Source organism: Myotis lucifugus, unplaced genomic scaffold (genome assembly GCF_000147115.1).
Source record: "Myotis lucifugus unplaced genomic scaffold, Myoluc2.0 scaffold_170, whole genome shotgun sequence".
Lineage (NCBI taxonomy): Eukaryota > Metazoa > Chordata > Mammalia > Chiroptera > Vespertilionidae > Myotis > Myotis lucifugus.
The window spans coordinates 1,979,240-2,001,405 of record NW_005871218.1 but is presented as its reverse complement, the minus strand read 5'-3'; the positions used below and the strand labels follow the sequence as shown (position 1 = coordinate 2,001,405).

The window sequence follows — 22,166 nt, the reverse complement described above, 5'->3', positions numbered from 1 at the left end:
TATTAGGCATAAATTTACTGAATACCTAATATGTATTCCAACATGAACGTAATAAAAGCCATGTTACTATCTGAACAGTATTGTGGTTTAAGAAGTCTGTTTCCTCAGGGGAAGATTGCAAAAGAGATTAACACTAGTATTGCCAAGAGGAAATACATTTTTAGACTATCAGGTCTCAACGCTATGTTCTTAATTTATTAATGACTCCGAAGAACTTTTGTTTATGTGAGTGATAACTATTGATATTTGCTGCATCAGAAAATAAAATGAAATTTTGTATTACTAACACATTTTAACATAACAGTAAACCTATCCATATTATATTTTATGAAAAGCAGGTATTTTTCAAAACGAAAATTTTCATGAAAAGAGTGGCATTGTTTTACATTTTTTAAATCTCTATTAATCACTGGCTTAATCCAAGACAGCTGGGTTCTCACATCTGCTTTTGCAGCCACATACTGAAATATGTTATTGTAGTTGAAATATATGAAAGCTGGCCTTACAAAGATAAACAGTTGAAATATTTCAAATCAAAATAAAATTTTATTTTAAAAATAAATTTGGATGTTCTTCTTTGATACTATACCAAATACTATACAAGCAGATAGTTTCCTAAGGGTTAGTTTTTTGTTTGTTTGTTTGTTTGTTTAATCCTCACCCAAGGATTTTTCAATGATTTTTAGAGAGAGTGTAAGAGAGAGGGAAAGATAGAGAGAAATACTGGTGTAAGAGAAACGACATCAATTGGTTGCCTCCTGCATACGACTTGACCAGGGCCCAGGCTGGGAAGGAGCCTGCAACTGAGGTACATGTCCTTGACCAGAATCAAACCTGGGACCCTCCGGTCAGCAGTCCAACTCTCTATCCACTGAGCCAAACCGGCTAGGGCAAGGGTTAGTTTTAATGCAAGATCTGAAATTGTATCAGTGAACTTTTTGTATTCCATTCATTAAAAGCCATAGGTCTCTCTTGAACTTTCATAATTTTTTACTGGTCATTGGGAAAATATTTGTTCACTGAGTTCTGCAGGTCTTCCATATGTTCATTATGCAATAAAAAATCAGACTAATTAATATATCACCATTAATCTCATAGAGTATTGGGAAGCTCTCAAATTCATGGTGGCTGATAAAATTTCCCAATTCTAATGTTCCCTTAAAAGCTTAAGTTTTACCCTTGCCAACATTTACCATTAGTTGTTTTATTTAAAATGACAGTTTCACTTTATTTGCAAGAAAATGTCTGTCAGATTCTAATCTGAAAAGCCATACTTTGTAAGTTGTTCTTTAAAGTAAAAGTGGCATAAGGTGATTGTGGGCAGGGCGAAGGGGGAGGTGGGAGGTGGAGGAGGGTATGGAGGGGATAAATGGTGATGGACAGTGAACAATTGACTTGGGGTGGTGAACACACAATACAGCTGCAGAAATGTGCACCTGAAACCTGTATAGTTTTGTTAACTACTGTCACCCTAATAAATTCAATGAAAAGGAAAAATATGTTAATAAAAGTAAGCATTTTGGTTTTGGCTGCTTCATCAAGGAAATTCTTCAGTGAAGAATTTTTGTGGATCATGGTAATGAAGAATATGACTGCTAATAAAATAAGGTGTTCCTGCCTTGATTTACCACTATTATCTTATAACATCAGTGCAAATGTCAATTCAGTGAAAAAGGCAAGTAATAATGTCTTAGTATAAAAATAATTTTCACCCTGAGGACCCCTTAATAAAACTCTTGGGAACCCCATGGGTCTACAGACCTCACTTTGAGACCTAATTTCTATCCTATCTAATAATAGACAAACATGGTAATTGACCATATCTCCGCTATGCTTCCCATTGGCTAATCAGCAGGATATGCAAATTAACTGCCAACAAAGATGGCGGCCAGCAGCCACGCAGCTGAAGCGAGCAGGAGGCTGCTTGCTTGCTCCAGTGATGGAGGAAGCCAAGGTTCCCCGCCTGCCGCGGCCCAGCTCTAAGCTCCGGAAGCAACAATGTTGTAATTATAGAAGCTAAACAAACCCCAGATACCTGCTTTCAGCCGGCCGGGGCCTCAGAGCTTAGAGCGCCAGTGATGGCAACAGAGTTTCAATTATAGAAGCTAAACAAACCCCAGATACCTGCTTTCAGCTGGCTGCGGGCTCAGAGCTTAGAGTGCCAGTGATGGCAACAGAGTTTCGATTATAGAAGCTAAAAAAACCCAAATACCTGCTTTCACCCATCCGCGGCCTCAGAGCTGGAGCGAGCAGGACAGCAACAATGTTTCAATTATAGAAGCCAAACAAACCCCAGATACCTGCTTTCAGCCAGCCACGGGCTCAGAGCTGGAGCTGGGCTTCAGAGCTGGAGCTGGCTCTCAGCTCCAGTGACAGCTATAGAAGGTAAATAAATCCCAGAATTAAAAAAAAAGAGAGGTTGGGAGCTTCAGTCGCTCGCCAGTCTGAAAATGGCCCTCAGCCCCTCACCCAGACTGGCCAGGCACCCCAGTGGGGACCCCCACCCTGAAGGGGGTGTGACCAGCTGCAAACAGCCATCGGCCCGTCATCCAGGCTGGCCAGGCACCCAAGCGGGACCCCCACCCTGATCCGGATTACCCTTCAGGGCAAAGCAGCCGGCCCCCACCTGTGCACCAGGCCTCTATCCTATATAGTAAAAGGGTAATATGCAAACTGACCCTAACAGCGGAAAGACTGGGAATGACTGGTCACTATGACACACACTGACCACCATGGGGCAGACGCTCAATGCAGGAGCTGCCCTCTGGTGGTCAGTGCGCTCTCACAGCGGGGAGCTCTGCTCAGCCACAAGCCAGGCTGATGGCTGCCAGTACAGCAGTGGTGGTGAGAGCCTCTCGTGCCTCCTCAGCAGCGCTAAGGATGTCTGACTGCAGCTTAGGTCTGCTCCCCGCTGGCAAATGGACATCCCCCGAGGCTTCCGGGCTGCCTGAGGGATGTCTGATTGCCATCTTTTGCCCAATCCCCCGGGGAGCAGGCCTAACCAGCAAGTGGTCACCCCCGAGGGGTCCCAGACTGCGAGAGGGCACAGGCCGGGCTGAGGGACCCCCTACCCCTGAGTGCACAAATTTTTGTGCACCGGGCCTCTAGTCTATAATAATCTATAATAATAAAAGCATAATATGCTAATTAGACCAGATGTTCTTCTGGACGAAGCCAGGGCTGTGATTGAAGCCCAGGTCCCGGGTACCTGCCGGCAGCCGGAGGGAAGCCCAGGTCCAGGTGCCAGAGAGAAGCCGGTGCCAGCAGCTGGGGGAAGGAAGGCCTACTCTTGCATGAATTTCGAGCATAGCGCCTCTAGTACTAAATAAAAAGCAGATCAACTGTGACTCAGGCTTGACAAAAATAACTCTGGTTTTAGTTTTGAGCACTTTAAATAGTGTTAGCAGTGAAGTGCATTTACTATGAAATGTAAAGTATCTTTTTAAAAGATACTGCTAAAAATAGGTGTTTGTAGTTAGCGAGTCTATAACTTGACTGGATTGATTATTTACAAAGGAGGACACCGTAGGACCTCCTTTGATTAAGGAGTGTTGCACTTGATTTGTTCCTACCTGCTTTTTTTTTTTATTAAAAAAAAATCTAATAGGATAGTACTGCTGTTTTTTCTTACACTGTGAAACTGAGCTAGGAGACATTCATGGTTGATTTCCCTCATTTTTTCCCCAATAAAACTTGAAAGCCTACTTCAATTCATGCCTGTCATCAGTTTCTACTCCATTTGCTTTTGCCTTTGCCTTCCACATTTACTAATAGCTGGTGTGTCTGTGTGTGCACGTGCATGTGTGCTCATGCATGCTTGTGTGCCTGCGCGTGCGTGTTTACATACTCATGTGTTTATCAGTCTGTTATCTGAGGATTAAACTTGGTTTAAATTGTCTTCACTTGATTTGAGCAGCTTTGATTGCCATTGGAATGAATGTTGATCTCTTCTTTACGTTTTTTCCTCATACTTGGGACACTTGATCTATATTAATCAAACCTTGCTGCTACCAGAACAATCTTCTGCATATTTTTACTTCTGCCCCAGAGTTTGCCCAGTATAACCAATTTATGGACACTTGTTTTGATTCACTAGGGTCCACTAGTCTTCATTTTGTCTACTTAGTTTTTTCTCTTGAATCAAGGAATACCTATTTCTTACCTAATAAACTTTTATAAAGGTAGTTCTAGGTAGTTTTTATTTATAACTCTATGAGTTTGTTACATCTGGTACCCTTTTCTCTTTATTTTGCCTATATAATTTCTCAGTTTTAAGCAGAGTTTCCATCCATTCATGTGAGTGTCCTTTTAAAGTTCTAGCTGTTTCTTTCATATTCTCATAGCATATCTGTTCCAAAGCTAGAATAAGTTTGTTTTAATCGAGAAAATTTTGTTATTTTTCTTGTTTCTTCCCAAACTCAGACCTTTTCCTTCTAGTGGTAGGGGACCACCTTCTTACTTTATTTTCATACCTGACTTGAGTTTCTAGACTTTTCCTTCAGACACTGACAATGGTTTACCTTAAGTCCTACGACTCATTGCTGCTCAATAATTAAAAAATATGTGCCAGAAATATGATCTACCTCTGTTCCTTTAGTGTTTTGATATCTTGTCCGTCTTCATTCCTCTGTCAGTGTATCTTGACTATAATTTTATTTAATCATTCAACATATATTTATTGCATCATGTAGTTTTATATTTTAAAGGGATCTTAGTTATCTGAGTAAACAACCACTCCTTTATATGTTTGGGAAGTTAAGTTCACATCTATGGGCAGTGAGGCAGCTCATCAGAGACCTCTGGGTATGAAAGGAAATAGGGCAGTAGTTAATGTCAGTTGAATTTAAATCAAGGTGATTTGGATTGGTTGCTAGTTTACTGTTCTCAGTATAGTTTTGCTGAGACTTAAATTGCCTAATTGAGATTCAGAATTAGTGTTCCCTTTGATCAAATCAATGGCAAGTGTTCTGTTAAAAAATGTTCTGTAAACACCATTTTTGTTTTGTGAAAACCACAAGGTATTGCTGGCTGTACTAAAATAGGCGATAGGTTGGATTTGACACATGGCCATAGTTTGCAGAACCCGGTCACAGGTGAAACAAATGATTGCCATCAGGAGTCTATTGCTAATGAATAATGATTTGAGATACACCTTGCCTGTGATACACCTTGCAAATGATATACATTTGCCTATGTCTTTATGTAAGTCACTGTTTATAAATGATAGTTGGTCCTAATAAGCATCATACTTAATAAGTACTTAAATGTTTCTTAATGAAGTGGGCTCATTTGTTTTCCCTTTCCCTAATTCTGAGCTCTGACAGTTTTAAAAATTTTCTAATGTACTTCTGTAGGTAAAGCCTATTAAAATGCTTATTAAAAATTGCTATGTGACCTGGTACTCTGTATTGGCCTGCAAGGTTCATATCTAATACCCTATATACTTGTACTGACTAGAATCATTGAAGTTTAGAAGTGAAAGAGATCCTCTACTTCGATTTTTTCATTTCATAGATGAGGAACAGGCCTAGAAAATTTATGATTTGTCTAAAATCACATAGGCTACCTGAGATCTTGTTTCTCTATTATGTTATCTTTAATTTATATCTGCAAGCTCTGGATTACAATGAAAAAGTGAAGGAAAAATAATTTAGAAGTTAATCCCTTCCAAGTTATAATCATACTTGAAATTCTTAACATTTACCAACTTTGGACTTTTGATGATCATTAATCTGATAACAAAGCAAAATAATCAAAAGGAGAAATTTTCACAGCACAAAAATTACTATAACTATTTTAAAAAAAGAATAATGTTGTTATCCTTTACATAAAATGTCCACATTGCTAGGCACACTCTTAAGAAAATTATTGAGCCCTAGCCAGTTTTGCTCAGTGGATAGAGCCTCTGCCTGTGGACTGAAGGGTCCCAGGTTCAATTCCTGCCAAGGGCACATGCCCAGGTTGCAGGCTCGATCCCCAGTAGGGGGTTTGCAGGAGGCAGCCAATCAATGATTCTCTCTCATCACTGATGTTTCTCTCTCTCTCTCCCTCTCCCTTCCTCTCTGAAAGCAATAAAAATATATTTTAAAAAATTATCAAAAGATGCTCATGTGTCAAAATTGGAACATTAAAACCTATGCCAGAGTCTGACCATTTTCCTTCATAAGCTATTTTGTCTGCTTTTTTATTTAAAGGTGCATATTTCTCTTAGGGCAGGGTTGTGCTATAGATTTTTTATTGGGACATAATATTCAAATTATTAAAGATATTACCTTAAAAAACTTACTGATTTACTATAAAAGGATATATTCTCCTATATAATAGTGTAAGAGTTATGAGATTGGGTCTTTAAAAATATAGCTTAAACTCAGCATTTATCCTAATGTTAAGAAGGGTATAATTTTGTTGTTGTTATGAAGAAATACACTAACTTTGCTTCTCTTTGGACTTAATGTTACAGGCAGCCATGAAAAGATATTCTTAAAATGCTTGACAGATAAACCATAGTTGTAGTTTAGGGCTAATACACAAGAAAAGTAAATAAGCTTTTGTTATTAATGTTTTAAGATATCAGCCAAATAATTTGATTTTGTACTGTTTTTGTTTTAGTTTAATTAGTATTATATTAAAAATAAGCTGAAATATGTATTTCATTTAGAGTTTAGTGTTTCTTCTCGAGATTATCTGATTGTTTCTAAATCCTAATGTTGTAACTTTACAGTTTACAAAAGTAATTTGGTAAACCTGATTTCATTTAGTCTAGTAAAATTTTGTACAACCTTATAGGATTTAGCATTGCAAAAATTGAGAATGTATTTTATGCACATTTTAAGGTATATTGCCAAAGACTTCAAAGCTAAGTCTTAAAATATACCTTTCTTCATTGTGCCATGTTTTATACACACAAAAGCATTATTACCTAACAGTGGTAGAATTTTAATTACTGTTTTTGATGAGGTGGTGGATTAAGGATAATGCATTTTTGGTACTGCTCCTGAGAATGTTTTGTGGCGGTGGGGAGCATTAGGAGAATGGGGCAGTGGGGACGGGGCAGAAGATTATAAAATAACATATTCTGTTAATCTCATCATCCTTGATAATTACAGAACAGGATGGGTTCCTAAAGATAGAGAGAGGCAAATTGAAAGGCAGATCCTAGCAACTATGAACTTAATAGTTTTAAAGGTCTCTAATGAATGATCAAACAGAGCTTTTAAGAATTTGTGATATAAGATGGGTGTATATGAGTTTGACAGGGCTGCCATAACAAATGGCCACAGAATGGATGGCTTAAGCAACAGAAATTTATTTTCTTACAGTTCTAGAAGTTGGAAGTCCAAGATGAAGGTGCCAGTGCGTGTGGTATTTTTTTTAAGGCCTCTCTCCTTGACTTGCCGATGGCTGCCTTCTCTCTGTCGTCACATGGCCTTTCCTCTGTGCACATGCATCCTGGTGTCTCTTCTCTTATAAGAGCATCATTCATATTGGGGCCATATTCAGATTGGCCTCATTTTAACTTAATCACCTCTAAAGATCCTATCACCAAATGAAGTCCCATTCTGAGGTGCTGGAGGTAAGGGCTTCATAATAGGAATTCTGTGCAGCCCATCGAGTTAATACCCACCATGACTTCCCTAATGGATAAATTGATTTAATCTCTCTCTTCACTCTTATTTCCCCACCACATACACTTTTTGTTGTTGTTGTTGTTATGATAGTTTGGTATTTTCAGTGTGTTTTGGTTTTAACAAGACTATTTGATAGTTTTTTATAACTCAGTGGGTTGCAGGGCAGCAGCTGAACTATTATTTTGCTTCAGATCAGATTGAGAATTCAGCCCCAATAAACAAAATAAATTTGTGTTTAGAAGCTGTTATATTTAGCAGGGTATTGTAGTGGTCTGTTTGTGACTACAGAGGCTGGCTGCCCAGTTAGGACTGCTGTTCCTATCTAACTCTGAGTCGTTGGCAGTTTATATCATAACTTGGAATTAGGAACTTCTTAGGACCCTTTAGTGCTAAGAATTACTTTATTTAGCTGTGTCTTCAACATCTATCAGAATACCTGGCACATTGGAAGTCCTGAAATGAAGTATTGACTGAGTGAATAAAATAAATCCGTTAAAAAAATAGTGCTTTAATGCATTTCTCCCCATCATCTTGGTTAATAACATGACCATTTTAGTGTTTACTTTTCACTGGTCACTACCTCACTCCATAAATGCATCTGATCAGCATTTATTTGGATTGGTTTATTACCCCAAAGTGAAGTAAGTACTTTAGCCCCCGCATTATCCACGGTTTCACTTTCCATGTTTTCAGTAACTTGTGGCCAACCAGTCTAACAATATTAAATAGAAAATTCCAAAAATAAACAATTCACAAATTTTAAATTGTGTGCCATTCTGAGTAGCATGATGAAATCTCATGCTATCGTGCTCTGTGCTGCCTGGGATGTGAATCATCCCCCTTTGTCCAGCATCTCCACGCTGTGTATGCTACCTGCCCGTCAGGCACTTCATAGCCATCTTGCTTATCAGATCCACTCTCATGGTATCACAGTGCTTTTATTTAATAATGACCCCAAATTGCAAGAGTAATGAAGCTGGCAATTCAGATATGCCAAAGAGAAGCCATAAAGTGCTTCATTTAAGTCAGTGGTTCTCAACCTTCCTAATGCCGCGACCCTTTAATACAGTTCCTCATGTTGTGGTGACCCCCAATTTCATTGTTACAAATTGAACATAATTAAAGCATAGTGATTAATCACAAAAACAATATGTAATTATATATGTGTTTTCCGATGGTCTTAGGCGACCCCTGTGAAAGGGTCGTTCGACCCCCAAAGGGGTCGCGACCCAAAGGTTGAGAACCGCTGCTTTAAGTGAAAAAGTGAAAGTTCTCAATGTAATAAGCAAAGGGAAAAAATCCTATGCTGAGGTTGCTAAGATCTATCCTAAGAATGTATTTTCTATTTGAAAAATTGTGAAGAGGGAAAAAGAAATTTGTGCTACTTTTGCAGGTGTGTATACAGGGTTTGGTACTATCTGGGTTTTCAGGCACTGAAGTTCTTGGAATGTGTCCCCGTGGATATTGAACATTCAGGTGATTAATTGTACTCTTTTAGTTAATTTTTTTGGCAAAGTCCCTTTCTTTATATCAAGATAGTTGTTACTCTTCCACCATGGTTTCTCATCTCAGTAAATAGAACTACCACCCATCCAGATGTCCTAAAAGAAACCTTTGAGTCTCCCTTTTCCTCATCCCTGTGTCCAATCAATCACCTTGAGTCGACTTCCTAAGTACCTGGGGAATCCCAGTACTGCCCCCCAGTTCCAGTATAGTCCAGGTTTCTTGGTCTTCAGCTAGATTTCTGCAACCTATCCCTTTGCTCCCTTTTCCAGTCCAGTTTCCTTCCAGTCTATTCTTCATATCACAGCCAGTATAATCTTTTTAAAGTTTAAATCAGTCCTGGCCAGATGGCTTCGTTGCATGGAACATCGTCCCATGCACCGAAAGGTTGTTGGATTGATTCCTGGTCAAGGCACATAGCTAGGTTGTGGGTTGGTCAGGGCATGTACCTGAGGCAACTAATCGATGTTTCTCTTTCCATAGATCCCTCCCTCCCTCTCTCCCTCCCTCCCTCCCTCCCTCCCTCCCTCCCTCCCTCCCTCCCTCTCTAAAGTAAATGAAAACATATTCTCCGGTGAGGATTAAAAAAAGTAAATCAGGTCATTCACCTACTGTCTTAAAACCTTGTCAGTGCATTCGTTTTCTCTAGGTGATGCTTTTAAGGCCCTTCAGAATACGGGTTTTGTTACTCTTTCCTCACCCAGTTCTTTTCTTGACATTAGTGCTCACTGAATTGCTTCCATTCCTGTCTTCCTCCCCAAAACTTTCCTGTTCTCCCTTTGCTCCTGTCTGTCCTTCAGGTTGAAACACCAGTGCCACTTTCCCTAGGCTGCATTCCCAGGCTGCTAAATCGGTTAGGGTTTCCTCTGTGTGCACCCACTGGAAAATTCTTCCTACCTCCTTGTCTTTCTTCCTTTCTGAGCTACAAGCTGGATGATGCTTGGTCACCACTCTTTCCACAGTGTAGGGCAGTAGCAGTTCCTGTCACGGAGGAGCTTACTGAAATGTTTGGTTAATTTGTGATTTTAAAGTATCCTGTGAACTCTGCTTCATGAAGGATCCATGATGTGGCAGAGCAATCCGCATGGGCCCTTAATGTTAGAACCCCTTTATTACTAGGTGTTAGTGTATCCTTTTTAAACAAGGGACCAAGAAACTAGTCTGTGGACCAAATCTCACCTGTTAAGCCTTTTATAAGGACCACAGCTAAGAAAGTTTTATTTTTAAATGCTTGGAAACAAATCAAAAGAAAAATATTTTATGACAACAAATCATATAACATTGAAATATCGGTGTCACTAAATAAAGTTTTATTGGAACATAATCACACTCATTTGCTACTGCTTTTGTGCTATAGCCGCAGGGTTGGGTAGTATGTTTGTGTGTTGCAAATCCTAACATTTTTATTATCTGGCTCTGTACAAAGAGAGGTTGCTGAGTACTGCTTTAGGTCACTCTGTGACCTGAGAATGGATAAGTATAGTTAGCCATATTTAAGTTATATCTCAATTTCCTTTTTCCCCTTTCTCCTGGTTCTAGGTTTAAGGATGTACATTAAGATAAAAGCACATCATTTGAGTTTTCAGAATTGTATTCCAACCTCACTGCCTTAAAGACCTAGAGCTTTTGGAAACTTGAACATTACCAGATTAGATGTTGACAAAATTGAGACTTCAAATCCTATGAAATTATGTAGACACTAGAGGCCTGGTGCATGAAATTCGTGCACCCGGGGTGGGGGGGTGTCCCCCAGCCCGGCCTGCACCCTCTCCAATCCAGGACTCCCTCGGGGGATGTTCGACTGCCAGTTTAGACAGTCGGACATCCCTCTCGCAATCCAGGACCACTGGCTCCTAACCACTCACCTCCCTAATGCCCCCAACTGCCCTCCCCTGCCAGCCTGGTCGCCCCCAATGGCTCTCTCCTGCCGGCCTGGTTGCCCCCAACTGTCCTCCCCTGCAGGCCAGTTCGCCCCCAACTGCCCTCCCCTGTCTGCTTGATTTCACCCCCAACTACCCTTCCCTGCCGGCCTGATCTTGCCCCCAACTGCCCTCCCCTGCCGTCCTGATCACCCCTAACTGCCTCTGCCTTGGCTTTGTCAGGAAGGAAGTCAGATGTCCAGAATATGGCCGGTTGACCTGTTCTAATTAGCATGTTACCCTTTTATTAGTATAGATAGATTATATAGGATAGGATTGCTTAAATGCGGGGGGGGGGGGGCTTTTTCAGCAGGAGGAGATGCTCTTGGCAGACAAAAATACATAACCCCTATATCTGGACTGATAGCCAGCCATATGCACTATACTGCCAAACCGGTTATTAAAAAATTGAACCACTTTCTTACACCTTACACCAAACAGCTGCCACCCTTAAAACCTCTCCACAGCCTCCACCTTAGGTTCTGCCTTTGCATGCAGGTCACCCAGATTAGGTTCTGATTGGTAGATTTCTATGCCAGTTAGCGTCAAAAAGTCCACCTTTTAGGCAGCCATTTGGCTCCTCGCAGTTCACCCAGATTTGGTTCTGAATGGTCTGGTTTCTAATGCCAATCAGCGTCAAAAGCTCCGCCTCCTAGGCAGCCATTTGGCTCCTCTGGGAAATTTAGAACAGCTCCACCTTCATGTTGGTGCCAGCCCTTCAGTCACGCCCCCAGTCCGCTACTGGGTGTATCTCTGGCTGCTCTGAGAAGCGGCACCTCAGGTCTGTGCTGGTGACAATTTTGAATTCTCATCCCTGACCTAACCTTCTTACAGTGCGAGCTCTATGAAGGCAAGCATTTGTCTTGTTCATTCTTAGTTCACTCATAGACTTTACCTGTGCCTATGCATCTATGCTAGCACTGCATGGTGACTGGTCCAGCGGTCGTTTCTGTCGTCACGGTCATTGCCTTTTTATATATATAGATAACCTTATGTAGACACAACCGGCTCACTCCCTAACCCATCCCCAGCCAGTGGTCTAGAATCTTTCTTGTCTAAATAAATAATATTCTGATTCTTAAAATTTACTATTTTTACAGTTAAGGAGAAATAAAGGCACAACTTTTTATGCTGTTTGATATAATAATTAAAATGTGATGCTAAAGCCCTTTTATAAAATTTGAATCATTTTTGTCAATATGTTATCTTGCAGAAAAATAGACCCAGCCATGTTTTGGTTGTATAATCTATTACTAACTGTTGGAAGTAACTTTATTTGTTAGGTTTCATTATGAGGCAATATAGAACCTTCTTTTTTTCATCATTTAATACAATCAAATGGTTTTTACAACATTGTTTATATTATGTTTAAAAATATTTTATTGAGAAAATACTTAATTAACTTTGTTTTATTTTTAGGGTTATATCCTGTGTTGTGACCTCATGGTTTAAGTGGGAATAAAGATGAGTATAAGCAGTGATGAGGTCAACTTCTTGGTATATAGATACTTGCAAGAGTCAGGTGAGTACTTTCATAAAATAAATAGGCCTCCAATTATTTTAATATTCTCAAATAACCTTTTATGCATTTGAAATTTGTATCAGTCCAAACTGTTGAACTTTGTATGTTTCCTTAAATGTCTGGACTGCCATTTTAAAGCTATGTGTTACTGCATGGTTTAACTCTCTGACTCTTTCAAATATGTTGGCATCATCTCAGGCAAATATTGGTAACAAATGGTTTGGCTTTCACTGTTCAAATACCATTTTTATAATTTGTTATGAAGTGAGATTATTGTACACAGAACATATAAACTCTCAGATGTCATCAATTTAATAATGTATATTTAGAATTCTTAGCTAAATGTTTTTGGTCCTAATTGTAGTTAGCATTTGAAAAGCTAAATTAGACATTTTTTCAGAATGTTTTCATAAGTATTATCCCAATTGATTAAGTGTATCTTTGACCTGAATTCTAACTAAATGTATTTATTGAGAGATAATTAGTAAACATAAATCATTGAAAGTCATTTGTAATAAATATTAAATAAATAAGTAATTATCTAAGTTTTCTAGACAGATTAATAGATGTTGTTATAAATAGAAGGAAAACTATAAGGGGAGATATGAGATGGATTAAGAAAAAAAAAAGTAACAGTCTAAGAAGTTAAGCTTGGGTTGGATGGGTCATAGGATGGTGGAAAAGACTGCAATGTAAGTGCAGATTGTTAGCATGAGTTGGAATTATTCAGGGTTTGAATATGTCACACTGGAGTGGTTGAGTTTCAGAAATTATAGCCTAAATTTATTGCAAGGTTTAATAGTAAAGTGTGGTGTGGTATAAAAAATATAATTTTTGTAGTTGTGTGTGAGGGAAGATAGAAGGAATAGAATAGGACATTGAATTCTCAATTTTGGTTTTGAAACTCATTATTCTTCTCAGGGCTCAGATAGTTGTCCTTCCTTGTATAGGAAGTGCAAACGTGGGCTCAGATCCTAGATCCCACTGCTTGCTGAGATGTTCTCAGCTGCAACCTGGTTGTGAGCTTTTTCTTATTCTCAAGTACCACCACTGTGCCTCTCTGGCCTGGAACAGCTGGGAAAGTGATATCCAACAAGGGCAGGGAGGAGAAAAGGGAAAAGAAACGAAAGGAACCAGCTGATGCAAAATAACTTGCTATGAAGCGCTGAAATTAATAGATCTTGTTTTGTTTCGTTTTTGAAGGCAGATCCAATGAGGACATCCATATAATATTTTGAATAAGATAAAAATGATTAATAAAGTGGGAAAAGGAGCGACCTAGTGATTGTTACATATAAACATGTATGCACATGTTTGGATATTGTTATGTAGTACTTTTGGAACAAAATGTAAAGAAATTGTTGGGCCAAAACAAACTACTTTTTATGCCTTTGAGTCTGACCACTATTTAAGCCAGAGTTTTGAGGCCTTGGAAACTAAAGCAAAATACATTGTGAAGGATCAGTTGATGGGAAATATATTGCAGTGGCTTGTTAGGTGGTTTGTAAAGGCGGTTATTTAGGCTGAACCATATGAAACTGCTGTTTCAGGAGATCAGGAACAGTGGAATAGTGCAGCAGCACTCTGTGGTTCCACCCGTGCTGGTGAAATAGGGGAAGGTGAAGTTAGGGATGTTAAGGAACACACATCTTCCTGCTTCCTCATGCGCTACAAGAAAATTCAGCAAGTAAAGGGGACAGTAAAATAATACTCTGGATTAATTTCTGAAAGAGTACCAAGTGACTAAATATTATCAAGTCTTCTTAAGAACAAAAAAAAGAAAAAAAACTTATTAAAGTTGCTGATGTTCTTAGAGAAAACCCTTATAAATTCCAAGTTTTACGATGTGTTATGTTGCAGTAAAAATAAGGCAAGAATTATATTTTAAAAAGTTTTGTAAGATAGACTGATAGTTATCATATTAAGTCCTTTATAATTGTTTACTGTATTCTTAATTATTCTTTATGTATTCTTGAAAAGGTTTTAATACTTTATACAGCAGTATACTGGTGATGAAGTATGATGTTAAGCCACATCTCTGAAAATGTGAAACCAGTCCTTTCATAAAATTTGTAACTTTATAGGAGAAAATGAGACTCAAATGATGACATTTTTTATCCTCACCTGAGGCTATGTTTATTGCTTTGAGAGAGAGAGAGAGGCATTGATCTGTTGTCTTCCATATTCACGTTGACAAGGACTAGAACCCACAACCTTTTGGTGTATGGGAAGACACTCAAACCAACTGAGCCACCTTGCCAGGGCTCAACTGATGACATTTTGATTTACTGCACTTTTTCTAGGAATGCAACTTGTCATAAATTTAAGAATCGCCTAGACCAGAATTCTAAAGTTTGATCCTTGGACCACCTTTATCAGAATCACATAGAAAACAGTGAATGGGGCCCAAGAATCTGCATTTTACAAATCTGCAGGTGATTCTAAGGCAGTGATGGCGAACCTTTTGAGCTCGGCGTGTCAGCATTTTGAAAACTCTAACTTAACTCTGGTGCCGTGTCACATATAGAAATTTTTTGAAATTTGCAACCATAGTAAAACAAAGATTTATATTTTTGATATTTATTTTATATATTTAACTGCCATTTAACAAAGAAAAATCAACCAAAAAAATGAGTTCGTGTGTCACCTCTGACACGCGTGTCATAGGTTCGCCATCACTGTTAAGGCATAATAAAGTTTGAAAGCCCCTGGTCTATATTAATTAGTTGTAGGACAATTGGAACTTGACAGACAAGTATGTAGCTGTTCACAATATCTTGAAAGAAAAATTATATCTAGTAACCATTTGAGAGAAAATAGAAACCATGAAATGTACACATTGAGATTTGGAATGTGAGACTATCTCCTGAAGAGGTAGCTGCCAGTAAAAGTGGTGTATTTGTATTTGTAGGTAAGGTTTTCCAGGAATGATGAGGCATGTTTATATCATAAAGGATACTATCAGACTTCTTTTGAAATTACTTCTAGAAATAGGAGATGGGAAAAGTTTAAAACATATATAGTTCTGTCAGGTTTCTGACAGAGCTCAGAATCTAACCCATCTCAGGACTCCCACTGCTCCAAAGGCTTGTTCTTGGTTCCGATTTCCATTTGTACATAAAAATTGCCATGTTTGCAATTGATTCTATCTTGGAATCACATAGTCCAGAAATTCCTTTATCACAAAGGATACTTACTGAGACTTAGTCATTAAATATGTAAGAAATAATGATGTAAATTACTTTTTTAAGCCATAAATATTTCTCTTAAAAGATTTAAAGCAATATAGAAGAAACTCGAATCTTGCTATTTCCCCATAAGAGTACTGAATTGGATTAGGAGATATGAAAAAAGAAATCATGACAAAGACAGTGTCTGTGTAAAGACATTAAATAACTGGTTTGCAAAGACTTACCACAAAGGAAAATAAAATTTCCTTCTTCTTTGTCTCATTCTCTAAAAGCTATCAGTCAGAAATTCCAAAAAGCACCTTATGAACATTTGATTCTGTTTTGCTAAAGGAGGGATTTAGAAATTTTTCTGTCAGAATGTCTAGTATTTGTTCTCAACAAGCAGTGTTTAACTGACTGGACGATGGTATCCAGCTCCAGAGGGGATAAATTACCTGAATTGTTCTCATCTTAAATACTTTCTGTGGTGAGCATTCTACTATTGTGACTGTTATCACCATTAGAAGATACACTTTGTTCAAAGTCCCCCTCTTCCCCCCCAAATTACTTAATTTCTCAGATCTTCAGTTGCCACATCTATAAACTTTGTTGCTTGTTAAAAAGGGATTACATTGTGATATATGGCCTCACATATATTATAGACGTCTGTTTGAAATAAGCCGTTCTCCCCTATTCATTAAAACAAGTTAAGAGAAAAGTCTGTTTATTGTAGGATGTTTATATTAAGGGTTGCCACTTTTTATTTTTCTCAATTTTACCTCTAGAAAGTTCACCCTAAGCAAATTACTTTGCTCATCATCATTCTGTACTTTTGTGAATTAGAGTTATATATTCAACAAAGTGAAAGTATTTTACATGTCGTACTGTAAGTACGATTGGCTTGATTCAGTATGCTCCTTTATTTAGTGCTCACCCATGAGCATCAATAACTTGATTGCCCTTAATAACTCATAAACTAGAAACCATATGCAGAATAAATGCTAAGTAGTACACACTAAATTATATCTATATAACAGCTCCTAATACAGTGATACTTTTAGAAGAGCTAAACTGGTTTGGACTTTTTTTAACGCCCCCATCGCCCCCTCCTTTGCATTTTGTTGTTTCCCTTGACTCTGATGTAGTTATTCACAGTTTTAGTTAACTTTTTTCTAGAGAAGTTGTTCCTGGCAATTATTTGTGAACTTTGTGGCACCCCCCTCTTTTTGTTCCTTTGTGTAATATATAATTTTATTTTGCCTAAATTGTGTATTTGGTTTGGGGGAGAATTCTTCATTGTAGATTTAACTGTTGTCTTTTGCGTGTTTGTTTATGATATACTTGAATGTTGGATATTATGAAGAGTTGTATTTGAAGACTAACTGGAAGATGCAAAAACAGCATGTCCTTATTACTGAGTTATTTTCTAGATTGTGATTCTGAATACTATTATTTTGTTTTAATTCCCCTGTTTTTAGAACTGAGGTTCGTCTTGCCATCCAGTCTCTATGAGAAAGTAACGATATATGTAGGTTTAAAGGGTTTGGTTCATGGAAGAGCATCTTGTCTCCTGCACCCCACTCTCTGAACTCTCCACTGTGTTCTGCCCTTTACAAAGGGATAGCGCATTTCCCTGGATATAGGCCTTGCACCACACCACTTTTTCTGAGATGGTGCTTACTTCCCATGTCCTATTTGTTTATAACGGGTGGGGAACGTCTGGCCCTCGGACCGTATAAGGCCCGAGAAATCATTTGGTCTAGCCCCGCCAAGGTATTAGGGGTGAGTTAATTAAATGTTTGAACAAATATAGCAGGCTAATTTTTAAGTTGGTGATTTTGTATAACCCATGAATAATGTTATAAATATCCAAATGGCCCTTGGCAGAAAAAAGGTTCCCCACCCCTCGTTCATAAGATCACCCATACACACTTAATTTAGAAAGAGAGAATCATCGATTGGCTGCCTCCTGCACACCCCCTACTGGGGATCGAGCCCGCAACCTGGGCATGTGCCCTTTACTGTAATTGAACCCGGGACCCTTCAGTCCATAGGCTGATGCTCTATCCACTGAGCCAAACCAGCTGGGGCAATAATTTAATGATTTCTGTTTTAACCCCTGCGATGGCTAGTAAAATGTCAGCAATCAAGTGACAGTGTAGTTTCTCTTGGCTCAGATACAGGTAACTGGGCTAGATTAACATTCCTGTCCACATACCCTCCTGCTGGTGCCATTTATAAACAGTCTGGACCACCAGACAGGATGGAGTCAGGTGAAACTGGCTACAGTAATGTGCCTCTAGCCATGAAGAACTGGAGTGAGGAAAGCTCGGATCTGGAATATCCACCTTTAATCTTTCTTTTAATTTATATGAGTAGTAGAATGGTCAACTACAAAAGAACAAGTAGTTATACAGAGTTTTGCTTTATAAGCAAATAAAATATGCATTAACATTTGACATATAGTTGTTGTATACATGGCTAATTAACAATAAACAGCAAACAGTTGTCATAAATGTTAGCAGTTACTGTACTTTTATACTTCCAAATCAGTTCTTTTTTGTCACCTGAATGACTAGTTTTCTCTGATTGATAGAGGAAATTTCAATTACGTATTTCCGGCTGATATACTTGTTAAAAGACAACTTTAATAGTTGCCAAACAGAACTTGTCCAATCTTAATAATAATCTTTCTGTTTTTCTTTTAAAGAATATCCAGCATAGTGAGAGTATAAGGAAACAAATTTTGATGGCATTATACATTTGCACAATTTTGGGGGGAAAGCAGTTTGGCAATCATGAAAACTCCTTTAAAATGCTAATATACATCTCTTTCAACTTTTGAGGGAGTCCATCCTAAGGAGAAAAGAAATTATACCTGGCAAAAACCTACACACATATTGAAGCAAGATTCTTTTTAAATAGTGAATATTGGAAAAGTCCAACTGTCCAGCTTTGGGATGAATTTACTAAATTTATTGGTTGAATATTATAATAATAAAATTATTTCAGAAAATATGATTTAAACGAAATGTTTGTAGTTGTATGTATGTTTAAGAGCAAAATTAGGGCACACAATTATACAGCCAATGTATTATAATTTTTTTTGGGGGGGAAACAATATGTAAGGAAAAAAAGAAATACAAACATATTAATAGTTGCATTGGGTTTTGGTATTATATTATTTTTTTCTTCACATTTTCCTCTATTTTGTTTTTTGTAAGTGCTGAGTCTAACTCTTCAACATCAAAGATCCCCCCATAGGATGATTTCCCCTATTTTCTTTTACCTTTTCTGAAATCTTCAAGCATTTGATTGTGGAACTTTTTTGTTGTTGTTCAAGAATGTTTTTATTTTTCTTGGACAATAAACCCGTGAGAGGAATTGATGGATCATATTGTAATTCTAACTTTAATTTGTTTACTTTTCAATTGCAGTTGATATACAATATTATATTAGTTTTAGGTGTACGACATAGTGATTAGACATTTATATGACTTCTGAAATGATCCCCCAATAAGTCTAGTACCCACCTGGCACTATACGTAGTTATTACAATAGTTTTTACTATATTCCCTGTGCTTTTACATCCCCATGACTAATGATTGTGGAACTTTTAGAGTAAAAAACTCTGGGTCTGTAGGACATAGGTGGAAATGGATTTGGGGTTAAGGGTGTGTGTGAAGTTGGGAGCAGGGATAGCATTATTTAGGGTTTTCTGACCTGAGGCGTAAATATAGAACCTTGTACAAATTAGATTTTCCTTCCAGACTATGGCACTGTATTGTATAATAGTTAAGCTTTGCTCCCCCACCCCCTCTGGTTTAGATACCCAGTATCATAGCCATGAGGATCAGGGCCCATTTTCTTGTTCTGTCTTCTCTGTTTGTAGAGTGGCCGACTCCTGAAGACTAACTCTGCCTTTGAGAACACAATCTCTCATCCCAAGGGAGGGCACCCCCTGAAATAAGCAATATTCAGAAAATGGTGGTTTTGTGATCTTGTTTCTCACATGGGAATGGTTTGTGGTCTCATGAATAACCACACACACCCCTGCCACTGCTTGTCTTTGTCACTGAATTACTATCATTCTACTCTGGAATCTCCTTTTTACCTCCCAAACCTTAATTACCTTAGTGAATGTGTGGAGTACTTGATTCAGAGATAGTCTTTATATCAGACTTGCTCTTACCCCTGAAAAGAAGGGATGCTATTTAGGCTGTCAGGCCAGACAGACTTCAGTATTGCACAGATTTAGGTTGATCCCTTTTGCCTTCTACTTTGTGAGTCAGAAGCTGTCCCTGAAAAAATATTTCCTACATATACATTTACAGATAAATGGAAATATTTTCTAGCATAACCCTGGTTTAAGTTCTATTTTTGTTTTTCCAGGAAGATTTAAGTCATATGCTTTTTCTGGATTCATAGATTTTCTGATGTGTCAAGATACATTATAGTAAAACTAGAGGCCCGGTACATGAAATTGTGCACTGGGGGGGGGCGGGGGGCGGGGAGGGAGTCCCTCAGCGCAGTCTGGGAGCCCTCCCTCCTTACTGGGAGCCCTCTCTTCTTACTGCCCGCCTGCTCCCTGCTCCTTACCACTCGGCTCACTGCTCCTTAGTGGTGCCCTGGAGGTGGGAAAGGCTCCCGCCACTGCGCTTGCCAGCCGTGAGCCCAGCTTCTGACTGAGCGGCCCTCCCCCCGTGGGAGTGCACTGACCACCAGGGGACAGCTCCTGCATTGAGTGTCTGCTCCCTGGTGGTCAATGCGCATCATAGCGACTAGTCATTCTGCCATAACAGTCGCTTAGGCCAGTGGTCGGCAAACTGCGGCTCACGAGCCACATGCGGCTCTTTGGCCCTTGAGTGTGGATCTTCCACAAAATACCACGTGCGGGCATGCACGTACAGTGCGATTGAAACTTCGTGGCCCATGCGCAGAAGTCGGTATTTTGTGGAAGAACCACACTCAAGGGGCCAAAGAGCCGCATGTGGCTCGCGAGCCGCAGTTTGCCGACCACTGGCTTAGGCTTTTATTATATAGATTGCATTCTGATTTAACAAATATTTACTGGGCACTGGATAAATTTGTAATGTCTTCTTCCAGAATGGAAAGATTAGTAGACATAAATCCTTCCTTCAGGCAGCCCAGCACACACTTACATAGAACCATAGACGCACACAGTGTGTTAAGTGCTATACATATGAAAGGATTAGCACAGAAGAGAATGGTCAACCTGAGGGCAGTGAAAGGAAGGACTTCACCTCCATTTAGTTAGGAGAAAAGAGCATAAGAATACATAAGGCCCAAAGTCATGAGGTAAGACAGCACATTCGAGGTGTTACAAGTAATGTTAACCACTTAAATGTGCAGTGGAAAGAAGTGTAGGGGTGTGGAATTGGGGAGATGAATCTGGACAGATAAGTAGGGTCAGATTACAAAAGTAACTGTGGCATACTTAGGAGTTTGACCTTTATTATGAAGGCCAAAGGAATTATCGAAAGTGCCCAAGTAAGGAGTGATATGATCAGTTTTTGTTTCCAAGCAGTATTCTAACTGTGATGTGGCAGATGTACGAATTGGGGAGGAGAGGAAAGGAACTTATGACAGGAATAGTGCAAGGATCATGGAACTAAACTCCAGGTTTTGGCAGAGAAGGAAAGCTGATGACAGAGACCAGAGAGGTAGGATTGATTGATAGGATTTGGTGAATGCTGAAACGCCAGCAACAGGGTTGGGAGTGAGGGTGTAAAGTCAGAAATTTCTAAGGAAAAAGAAGTTTTAAGAAGGGCCAAGAAGAAAATTAATTTTGAACATGTTTTTAAGCTCTCCTGTAATGTTATAACTACAAATAAAGAGAAAATGATAGTTAAGTCCAGCATTTATATACATAGAGGTTTGCATGTGAACCTTCTTTAGAGTAAACATTAATGAGTGCCAAAACAATGCTAATGACCACTTCAGGGTTGTATTCTGGCTGTTTGAGAACATTCTAAGTGCATGTGCAATAACTTGAGATAGATATAAGCACTGGTGATAGCTTCTGTCCTTGGCTGACAGAACAAATTAAGGATCTATGCAACGTTCCAGCCAAAAATGGACATCTGTTGGATATCCACCTGCAACTTTAGGATATTCTTGGACATAAGCTTGGACTATGTCATCTAATTAATAGTGTTTAAATGTAATGATTTTTATTTTTACAAATTGTACTTATGAATTACTGCCAAAATCATGGACTTTGCTACAGTTTATAAGGCTTATGAAATCAAAACACTTTTAAAAACTTGCTAATAAGGTGTCTTAATATTTCATGCACTGCTATCACCACTTTGTAACACTTTAAGCTGAAACAGAAGAACACTCATGTGATTTTTGTGTACTGTTAGTGAGCCAGAAGCTCACTCTGCCTTTGCTTTATTTT

At 38.7% G+C, this 22,166-nt stretch overlaps 1 protein-coding gene across 1 annotated transcript in view; it reads left to right on the top strand.

The window, feature by feature from the left end:
* TBL1XR1 (transducin beta like 1 X-linked receptor 1) overlaps positions 1–22,166 on the top strand; it is a 152,949-nt gene that overhangs the window by 104,360 nt on the left and 26,423 nt on the right. The window contains 1 exon segment of the mRNA XM_023760055.1: positions 12,470–12,572. Coding sequence (XP_023615823.1) covers positions 12,515–12,572 — 58 coding nt within the window. The 5' untranslated portion in view covers positions 12,470–12,514.